Source organism: Stigmatopora nigra, chromosome 4 (assembly GCF_051989575.1).
Source record: "Stigmatopora nigra isolate UIUO_SnigA chromosome 4, RoL_Snig_1.1, whole genome shotgun sequence".
NCBI lineage: Eukaryota > Metazoa > Chordata > Actinopteri > Syngnathiformes > Syngnathidae > Stigmatopora > Stigmatopora nigra.
In genome coordinates, this window is record NC_135511.1 from 6,589,329 (window position 1) to 6,600,896 (window position 11,568).

General features: G+C 37.5%; 1 protein-coding gene across 6 annotated transcripts in view; it reads right to left on the bottom strand.

The window, feature by feature from the left end:
- Positions 1 to 10,089, bottom strand: part of LOC144195040 (protein prune homolog 2-like) — a 28,674-nt gene extending 18,585 nt beyond the window's left edge. For all 6 annotated transcript variants that reach the window (XM_077714378.1, XM_077714379.1, XM_077714383.1 and 3 more), the window contains exons 1-6: positions 9,818 to 10,089; positions 6,609 to 6,707; positions 5,466 to 5,671; positions 4,396 to 4,565; positions 3,558 to 3,674; positions 2,579 to 2,667 (exon numbers count right to left, since the gene is read on the bottom strand). In XM_077714378.1, the coding sequence (XP_077570504.1) occupies positions 2,579 to 2,667; positions 3,558 to 3,674; positions 4,396 to 4,565; positions 5,466 to 5,671; positions 6,609 to 6,707; positions 9,818 to 9,856 (720 nt within the window). In that variant the 5' untranslated portion in view covers positions 9,857 to 10,089. The remainder of the gene's footprint in view (positions 1 to 2,578; positions 2,668 to 3,557; positions 3,675 to 4,395; positions 4,566 to 5,465; positions 5,672 to 6,608; positions 6,708 to 9,817) is intronic.
- Positions 10,090 to 11,568: the final 1,479 nt, after the last annotated feature.

An 11,568-nucleotide genomic window follows, 5' to 3' on the forward strand; every position in this document is an offset into this window, starting at 1 on the left:
TACTGTCAAACACATCTTTGTGGCAGGTTACGTCAGTATATGGTTTGCTTTGGGGGGCTAGTTTAGTATCTACCACAATTATTGGACTAACAGACAATTTATCAATTAGAAAAGGGATCAACAACTATTTTGATAGTTGTCTGACTGTTTGTTCATCTAAATGTGCTGTTCAAGATATGAAACTCAAAAACAAAAAGTAGGAATTCTTAAATTTGTGGGATTTTTTTTCAAGTTAAATCTTCTTTTTTAAAGTTGATTCAGGTGTAGCACGCTGTGTGAGTGGTTAACTTGTCCGCCTCAGAGTTCTGAGATTGAGGGATGGATCTACGGTGGATTCCGACCTTCCTGTGTTGAGTTCGCATGTACTCCTCATGACTCATGCAATTTCTCTCAGTGGTAGGGTGAATGACTATTTGTCTCAGTGTGACCTGCGATTGGCTGGCAACCTGTTCAGGGTGCCCCCCCCCCCTACTGCTCACAGTTAGCTGGAATAGGCACAAGTACCCACATGAACCTTGTGAAGTGGTAGGGAGAATTAATGAATGAATGAATGAATGAGTGAAAAATTGTATTTCTGTGACGATCGCTCACAGTACAAGCCGAAAGTGTAGTTTTAGTATTAGTAGTAGTAGCAGTAGTAGTAGTAGTAGTAGTAGTAGTAGTAGCAGTAGTAGTATTAGTAGTAGTGATAGTAGCAGTAGTAGTAGTAGCAGTAGTAGTAGTGATAGTAGCAGTAGTAGTATTAGTAGTAGTGATAGTAGCAGTAGTAGTAGTAGTAGCAGTAGTAGTAGTGATAGTAGCAGTAGTAGTATTAGTAGTAGTGATAGTAGCAGTAGTAGTAGTAGTGGCAGTAGTAGTATTAGTAGTAGTGATAGTAGCAGTAGTAGTAGTAGTAGCAGTAGTAGTAGCAGTAGTAGTAGCAGTAGTAGTAGTAGTAGCAGTAGTAGTAGCAGTAGTAGTAGTGATAGTAGCAGTAGTAGTATTAGTGATAGTAGTAGTGGTCACTAAACTGGAGTACCCAGAGAAAACCCCGCAAGCCCGGGGAGAACATGCAAACTCTACACAGATGGATCCGAATTTGGGATTGAACCATCGATCTCAGAACCGTGAGACCGACATGTTAACCACCCGCCCACCAGGCAGTGGGGTTTGCAAACAAATCTTCAATTTCATAGTCAATCAAAGACATTTAGCCTATCTTATAGTCCAAATCTCTCTGCACAAATTGAACCCGTCACCAAGCACACAAACCATTACCAAGTCGCCAAGCACACAAACCATTATCAGCTAATTGAATGTAATTTATTTAGTTTTCCGGAAAGATCCATTAAAGGCTGTAGAAGTACCCCCGTAAGCACTTGACGCACCTCCACAAATGACCGGCTGGTATGGAGGGCCCTTTTCGCAAACACAATTAAAACTCCACGTATCAATACACACACTGCAAATGCGACAGGGGCGGGGGATCATCTCACGTCATTAGCGGCCCAACGTGACACTGGGCCGTTGGCCATTCCTTCTATCTAAAATCCCTAATGGGGAGCCCACTTCCCGTGCTAAAATATGCACAGAAAGTCCACGAATAAGCCTTTTGAAATGAATAGTTATTTATTCACTAAACGACAGTGTGGGTGTTTAATGTTCCTTGGGCGTTGGGTAGTGTTCCAGGGGAAAAAGAGCCCAAGCCCCCTGGCAACAGACATCATTTATTTTACACATTGGTCTAATATCGCACACTGGGCAGTCACTCAGAGATGGGCTTTGCAAGAGAGAGGGAGATATTAATGAATTTATGTGTGTGGATGAAGACATTAAGAGATGGAGATGGGAGAAAAGGAATGAATATGTAACGGGTGGTTGTTGCAATGGTAACATTTAGACTGCACCCAATATGGTATTTAAAATAAAGCAGGATATAAATAAACAATGAAAAAAGAACAGTTTTTTCTCAAAATCCAATGGTTTTGGCTCCGATAATTAAATTTTGCTATGTAGGCGATTTTTTTGTCATTATCAATGTATCAGTATTTGGTTTTGACTCAGCTTGAAGCAGTGTCACAAAACTATCAGTATCATGACCTTGAGTTATTTTTATGAATGAATATATCCCTACTTTATAATGTATTTTTACAGAATTATATAACAATAAAAATTAATAATAAAACATAATTAGCAACTCTACTTTATAACTTGCGCTCACATATGTTAATAATGAGGACTAAATAACCAAAAATGTCCATGTATCTATATGCCAAGATTTTATGACTTTAAGGTTTTGTTATTTTGATTTTCCAACTACAAAAATTTTGCCCACAGTTCATTCATACCTCTCAATTATCATATCAATCAATAGATTTTAATGTTGTGAGTTGTTTTCATTGTTACTTTGATACTTTAAATAATGTATAATGAATATTAAATGGTTTAGGCAATCAAATAGTATCTTTCCAGAAATGTAAAGGGTGTCCTGGTTGGTAGTAGTATTAGTCGCCATGGCAACAACCCTATCGACCATGCCTTTCCAGGCAGCGGGCCATCATTGGGATTTCAGACATTTCCGAGAAGTTAAGAAGCTTACCTCTTCACCTACAATGACCGAGGTGAGAGCGATGGTGGTCTCTCCGTCTGAGAACTCCTTCAGCTCCTTGGACAGCAGGTGCTCCAGCCCTAGGCCATGTTGGCACAATAACAGAAGACTAACAGTTATATGGTGAACCTCCACAATATTTAGTCCATTAATGTTTGCACAATTTGAAGCCATCATTCTTCACAGTATTTTTTACAATTTGAACTCCATTTTGTTTACATTCGGTATAAAAGAGGAAAGATACCGTGTGCAATTTAGAGCACAAAAAGAAGTGACTATCCCCCGTTTAACAATTTTAAATAACCACTCTGTAATATTTGCACTTCTATTAATCATTAAATGTCTCTAATATTTCAATAAACATTAAAGAAATTCTTCTCACATCATTCTCAATGGTTACGGTGAGATTTTACCATTTTAAAACTCAATACACAGCAACATTTACAGCAAGGGGCAATTAAGACTGTTCAACTAGCCCAAGTGTATGTTTTTGGGCTGTGGGAGGAAAACAAAGTACCCAGTGAAAACCCACGCATGCCCAGGAAGGAGAACATGCAAACTCCACACAATTAGATGCTTTGGACTAACTTACTTCACTTAAAATTATTTATCCGTGTAGTATCAACATAACCGCAGTGCAATTTGACACTCTTCCTTTTAAAGAGTGTATTGTGTACTGTATACGTATTGTAGAAGACATTGTATACTCACATGGCCATTGCAACATGGATGTTTAGTTTGTTATCCTCAGTTTTCTCTGATTAACATGCAACATTAGTATCATAATGCTTCTTTATTCTCCATTGAAAATTGCTTTTCTGGCAACCCAAAGGGGAATAGGTTGTTGTGTGCTTTAATATTTTGACCCAGATTGCAGTAACATGTTTGGCCACTAATCCTGCACCGAGCTACTTTAATTCTTTCTGTGCCATTGACAATGGTAGACTTCCAATCATACGGCTCTTCTCACCTTGTAGCCCACCTTTGCTGTCAGGACACCACTCCAAGCGTCTTTGCAGCTCATCGAGTTGCTCGGACCGGTGGCCATGTTGGAATTTGTAGGCTTCATTTTGGAGCCGCAATGCCTCTGAAAGCACATAAACAAATATATGTATGTATTTTACTTACACCGAGGTACAGTGCAATATGTTATAAGTCAATGTATGTATATATATATAGAGAGTACTTCAATTAATTTAGGTCCGTTCATAATAGACGTCTCGACTTGTGTTTTCCAACTTTATGAAGGCCTCTTTGTTCAAATGACTGTCACAGTCAAGTTAACTGCATGCCGTGGTGTTATGTAATTATATCATTTTGTTTCTGTGTGTTTGTGTGTAGTCTCTCTAGCCTTTCCCTGGCCTTAATTCACTCTCCCCTTCATTGAATCACTTTCGCGGAGAACATTTTCAAGAACCAAATTTGGCCTATAGGCATTGAATTGCCTGTAGATGTCCAAACATATATCACGCCACAGCCATTTTCTTAACTCGAAGTTTGCATCTCCACTGACTTGTTGTCATGTGCACATGGTAAAAATATAACATTTCAATTTAGCACCATTTAAATAAGCAAGCCAAATGTATCTAACTTGCAACTCACACCCAGTTAGTTTTTTTATGAAGGTGAGTATACATCTAAAAGTTTTGAATACCCATCCCCATACTTAACTCAGCAACAGTGCCACTTTATTGTGTCTCCGTTTCTCACTTCGACTATTTTCCTCTCATGGTGGATGTTAAGTGACTGAATTTGAGCACATATCGCCTCATTACCCCCCTCAGGGTGCATGTACGGTTCTGCCTCACCTCCGAGGCTCTCCCTCAGCGCTGCTCCGACGCGCTCTGGTGCCTCTTGAAGAAGCTCTGTGGCAACCGTCACCGCTGCAGACTTCAGGCCACAGATATCATCATCATCATCATCATCATGGTGATGAACCACTCTCAGGATGCTGGAGTCCAAAGTGTGGAGCTCAGAGCTGATTTGCATATATACATAAGGTCAGTGGATGCATTTGCAAATACGCACACCCCCGAGTATGTTAGTGCACAATTGTGTGAGCAAAGAGAAACGTTTACATGTACTCCCTAGTGCCAAACTAATTTTTTTATCATGAACCAAATTGTAGTTATTGTTTTATCCAGCTTTAATGTATCCCAAGTAGAGCTGCCATGATGAATTAACAAATGAACAACTAATTAGTTATCTAATGAATAATGTAATTGGATTGTTGATAAATTCAGAAACATTGTTGACTTTGAATTATTTTCATGAGCATTTCATCACATTTTTTCTCATTGGAAAATAATAATGAGAAAATCAAATTTATATCTGATGGTTTTGCTTTTCATTAAAAAAGTGAAAGTCAAAAGTCAATAATTTCTTTTTATTATTTTTGATTTTTATCTTCTGAATTTAAAAAATGGGAAAATTATACATTTATGTTTTATATTATTTCCCAATTACCAACAACACTAAGATAAACATTCTTTTCTATGTTATTTTCTAAATTTTGTTTATTTAAATATGGAAAAAAATGTAAATATTCAAGTCAATATTCACACACAAACTATATGGTGGACCATATTCTTGCCTCTGGGCCTTTAGTTTGACACTTACTTATTTTTTTATGTATTTGCGTGCATGTACAGTTGGTAGGGCTGCCATAATCGATTATTATCAATCATTTGAAGTGACTAATCAACTAATGGGCTCATATACAAGTCATGTTTCATCAACAGACCAGATTAATATACTTCTTTTTATTTTAGCTTGAAAAATAATGGTACAAACGGGAGGTCCTTGCAGACTGGCATAAAATTTCAAGTCACTGGATGTATTAATGAACAAATATCAAGTGCATCAAGTGTTTGTATACCTGTCCAGCAAGCCATTCCTCAACAATGTGACTGACAGTTTCCCTGTTTGGTGGATTTTGATCAGGTCCAGATCATCCTTCCAAAGCAAGTGGCTTTCGCACACTTTGATCTTGTGCAAGTATCCCAGGGTCTCTCTAGGCAGCCACGCTGCGTCACTACGCCGGCCGCACAGCAGCGGCACGCACACGCCCAAAGAGGGCTGCGTCTGAGGAGAATCATATATACAGAAATGAGACATGGGGGTTAAGGACAAACTTTATGAGCTTCAATGTATGTTCCTGGAATACACACACACAAATAACTAACCTGATGCAACTCTCTCACACACACATACACACATGTACTAAGAACAGGGCTACCGTTCTAAAGGAGCATAATCGGAAATCTGATTTCAGGCTATTTTTTACATTAAAATACTAAGATTTTTCAAATATATTTTATAGTTTTGTCACTTTAAATGTTGTTTTTGATTAATTGGCAAAACATAGAGAACACAGGCCTCCTTGAGCAATCTCACAGGTGTCAAAGTGGCGACCCGGGGGCCAAATCTGGCCCGCCGCATCATTTTGTGCGACCCAAGAAAGTGAATCAGGAGTGCCGACTTTCTGTTTTAGGATCAAATTAAACTGAAGAGTATAAATGTATATTCAATTTCCTGACTTTCTCCCTTTTAAATCAATAATTGTAATTTTTGTAATCATTTTTTCTGTGTTTTTAGTTCAAAAATCATTTTGTAAAATCTAAAAATATAAACATTGTTTTAGATATATAAAAACTGAATATTCACGGCTTTTAATCCAGTTCTTTTAATCCATTTATGGAAAGAAATCTAAATATTATATTTAAAATGGTCCACATAAAACCTTATTACACTACAGATTTGTAGTCACCAGTCACTATTTCCCTTATGAAGATCTATTTTCTAAAAACCCACCAAAAGAAAAAGTGTATTTTACAATATTTTTACCTTCGATACAGGACAGGTTTTAATCTTTGTTGGAGGAAATGAAAAACTGAAAAAAAAGCATGACAGCATCTACTTATTGCTTTTTTTCTGTGTATTCAAATAAACAATAAAAATGCATGACTAACACCACTCACACAAACAGACTTAACATATATACACAGACATATGTGTATACCTGGCTAAGGTGTAACGCTAAGCACAGTGTAGCAGCCACAGTGTCCACATTTGCTTCTGGACCGCCGAGCACAGCATGGATATACTTGTCACTCAACCCCTAGAAAAGAAAAATAACCATATTCACACACATGCACACAGACAAAAACACCAGGGAGAAGAGTTTCGGTAAGCAATGTAGTGTATGGGTGATATTCAACCTTGGCATTTTTTCAATATTTGACTCAGCCTTGATGAAGTATAACAACTGAAGATGAACACAACAGTCTGCATTAATAATGATGCGTTTATCAATGCCAATATTTATTTTTTAAATCCTTTAAAAAATAAAAAAACAACACCAAAAGGTGTTCGTTCGTGAAGCCAGTTTGCTTTAATCAGAATGTTAAACAAATAATCATATTTCAATTTTAAGAAGAAGAAATAAAGTTTTCATCTGAAACCGCCTTGCGGTGTAGAATTTCACTCGCCTGACTTCGGTGTGGGGAGGCAAAGGCTCAATTCCCGCAGGTGGCAGTATGATTGTGAGTGTGTATGGCCATTTGTCTCGCTGTATGGCCTAAGGCTGACTGGCGATCAGTTTATGGTGTACTCTACCTTTCGCGTTAAGTCAGCTGGAATAGGCTCCAGGAAACGTCGGAACCCGGGACTGAAGATAAATGAATGAGTGTAAATAGACGTTTCAAATAAAGTAGACAAGAAAGTATGGGGAGATACTCAATAACCAAATAAATGGGAAATGAAGGCAGAAATAAGATATCTGAAAATGTGAACATGAGGAAGAAGAAAAGAGGAGGCGAGAAAAGCGAGAGGGAGGACGAATCAATAGCGGTCAACCGGAGAGAGAGAGAAAGTGATGCATTAGCAAGGGAACATCCACTTAGTGTCTTTCTCTTCTGTGTATGTGCGTCTATGTGCATGTGTCAGCATGTAATCTTGAATAGCAGGAAAACCCACACCAAAACACCAAAAGTTAAGAACTAATTTGTTCCATTGGTCTAATTAGGTTCTCCGATTTCCTCCCACATCCCAAAACCATGCTTAGAAGGCTTGTGGAACGCTCTAAATTGACCATAGGTACGAGCGTGAATGGTTGTCCGTCTCCTTGTGCCCTGCAATTGGCTGACCACTGATCAGGGTGTCCCCAGCCTGGTGCACAAATTGCTTGGGCTAGACTCCAGCACCTCCCGTGACCCAAATTAAGATGAAGCGGTTCAGAAAATGAGATGAGGTGGCATAAAGTAATTTGAAAATATAATCAGACTTGCTATAATGGGAGGAGCCTCATGAGTGACATCATAAACTTGGCCCGATGTAGACGTGACAATAAGAGGGTGAAAAATATATAGAATTCAACGCGTTGAGGGCACTTAAAATCTAATGTACAACTATATAATTGTTAATTTTACAAAATGGGGATGAGTGGAGCCTACAAGTTCCGACATCCTGGAGTTATTATCGCGACACCAGTTAGAGATGTAACCAGATTGCTCCGAGCAAAAGGGGAAAATGACGAAAGGCTACGCAGCACATTGTTTCATCTGCAGAGTTACACACACGAGCGCACACACACATAGAGCTCAAATCAGTGTGAGAGGTAAGACTCAAGGCAATTACAAGTATGGATCCTCTGGATGGTGGCCACGCAAAAGCGCCATAACCAATGACAGTGAAGCCTCCAATGGCACAAATCACCCATGCTTATTATCAAAGTATGAGAAAGCAGGAAAAAAGAATGGATCCAATCATTTGGCGGCCATTGGTGGTGGTAGTCATTTAATCTATTTTACACTTTAGTCAAAATGGATTGCTCTTCTATCACTGTCAAAGGCAGCCAATGGGTGAATACAACATACGATGTTCCAAAAGAGGCAAAATGGTCAATAAGCTGCATTACATAAACAGAACACAAGAATACATTGTTGTGCAACTTTTATGATCGTATAACTAGTTCCTGTCATGTCAAACTTGATTCCACAAAACCCCTCATAGTAAAAAGGTCAAAATAAACATTAACACAACGTGTATCTCGTATATATTCATATAATGTTGCATATAAAGCACAGGTGTTAAGCGTAAAGGCCTGGGGGCAAGACATAGGTCATATTTATGTATTTTTTTATATTTCTATAGTATTAATTAATGACCAAGAACTCAAGAAATCAGGAATAGTATGTGTAATGTAAATGTTTTTGTACTGTGGCAATGAAAACAAATCCTATTGCCAAGAGAAAACAGTTGGAATATGAGAATTATTGATATGATACAATCACGGTGCAATGATAGATGTGCAATCACGTGGCTATTAAAACTTTTAAACTTTTTTAAATAGTTTGTCACTTTTATACATGCAATCCATTTAAATAAGAATGCCTGGCAACTCTTTCAATTTGTCACTTGTACATGTCCAATCAATTTGAACTGGAAAGTTTGGCACAGAAGAACATTTGTTCATTCTATTCCATCCTTCCCAGTTTCAAGAAATTGGACGTCTATTGCTTTCAGTAGAAGCCAATGAAATGATTGGCCTAAAGCACAAATAGGAAACAGCCAATCTTTAATGAACCAATGTGTATGCATTTATATTTTTTCTTTTACTATAACATATTTTGTTATGAGAGGCATGGCGGATGAGTGGTTAGCGTGTTGGCCTAAAAGTAGGGGACCTGGGTTCAAATCCTGGTCGGTCCAACTGTGTGGAGTTTGCATGTTCTCCCCGGGCCTGTGTGGGTTTTCTCCAGGTACTGTGGGTTCTTCCCACATTCCAAAGACATGCATAGTAGACTGATTGGACACTCTAAATTGCCCCAAGGTATGAGTGTGAGCATGAATGTTTGTTTATCTCCTTGTGCCCTGTGATTGGCTGGCCACCAATTCAGAATGTTGTCCCCCGCCTCTTGCCCGAAGTCAGCTGGGATAGGCTCCAGCACCCCCCACAACCCCAGTGAGGATAAAGCAGTTCAGAAAATGAGATACTTTGTTGTTTGCTGATCCATCTTGAGAATCACTAATGAGTGGAATGCTAGCATGCTAGGGTACCCATTGAATGGGTAGATGGGGTGAGGAGGGTGTGGGTTAACTTGTTGATGTTTTAGCCTCGAGGGGTACATCAGACTAAATGTTCTTATGCGTGTCTACAGGTGCAGCAACAGGAAAGATGCCTGTGGCAAACACACACGCACACAAACAGACGGGGGCTTTGCAACTCACCCCTAGTCTGCAGTCCACCCTCCGCAGATAGTCGTCCATGTCGCCCTGCGTCGGCGCGGCACCAGCGTGGAGCTCCACATAGGATACACACAAGGAGACCGATGGGGACAAGGATGTGTCGAAACGCCAGCGCGTGCGGGGACGTGTCGTAAAGACGCGTGGACGTGGAGTCACCCCCCGCTAAGCTCTCACTGCAGCAGTCCCTCTGCAGCTGTGTGTGTGTTGGCACCGCCCCTTCTCGGAAAGCTGCCTGGGTGTGGGAGACGGACGCCACTAGTTGGAGTGGCGGAGGAGTCACTCTGACCTCTACTGGCTAACTGAGTACCTACAGGCAACAAGAAGTCTGAAGTTAATTAATCAGCTTTTACTAATAAAAAATACAAAAAATGTCCCTAATATTCATTCATTTATTTTCTGAACCGCTTATCTTCACTAGGGTCGGAGGAGGTGTTGAAGACTATCCCAGCTATGAGCGTGAATGCTTGTCCGTCTCATTGTTCCCTGTGATTAGCCGGCCACCAATTGAGGGCGTCCCCCACCAGAGGCCCATAGTTGGCTGGGATGGTCTCCAGCACCCCTGCAACCCTTGTGGGGATAAGGTGTTCGGAAAATGTATGGTTAGTATTAGTCCCCTTGAAAACTCTGTCTTCTCACTGATTTCCCCACTTAAATGTTTTAACTCATCAAAAAAATGTGAATACCACCGATAACCCAATTAAACTCCATTATTGCTGGGTGATTTCTATTGTTATTTAGCAAAACTAAAGAAAAATGGATGGGCCTTCCACGGCAACAAAAACTGAACTAAATTAATACGCCATCCCAAAGTTTTCTTGTGGTGTGTTTCAGATTTTTGTCTAATTACCGCATAGCACAACAGCAAAAAAAATCATTAATAAATTAACTATACTAAACTTCACTTCCTGGTGTGTTCTGGATTATTTTTTTAATTACTGTTAACCTCAGCAGAAAAAAAAAATGAAATCAAGCAAGAAGTGGACTCACACGTTTTCAAAATCGCTGCACTTTCATCTCCTCAGTCCATAGAAAATATATGTACTTCCAAAGTATGTATATATATATATTGTATATATATATATACATATATATATATATATATATATATATATATATATATATATATATATATATATATATATATATATATATATATATATATATATATATATATATATATATATATATATATATATATATATATATATATATATATATATATATATATATATATATATATATATATATATATATATATATATATATATATATATATATATATATATATATATATATATATATATATATATATTCAAAATGACTGCTGACTTAACAGAATGTCAAGGCTGTCTTTTCTTAAAACAACAACACCAAAGTTTAATTCCACTGCATATATATATATATATATATATATATATATATATATATATATATATATATATATATATATATATATATATATATATATATATATATATATATATATATATATATATATATATATATATATATATATATATATATATATATATATATATATATATATATATATATATATATATATATATATATATATATATATATAACAGAATGTCAAGGCTGTCTTTTCTTAAAACAACAACACCAAAGTTTAATTCCACTGCATATATATATATATATATATATATATATATATATATATATATATATATATATATATATATATATATATATATATATATATATATATATAT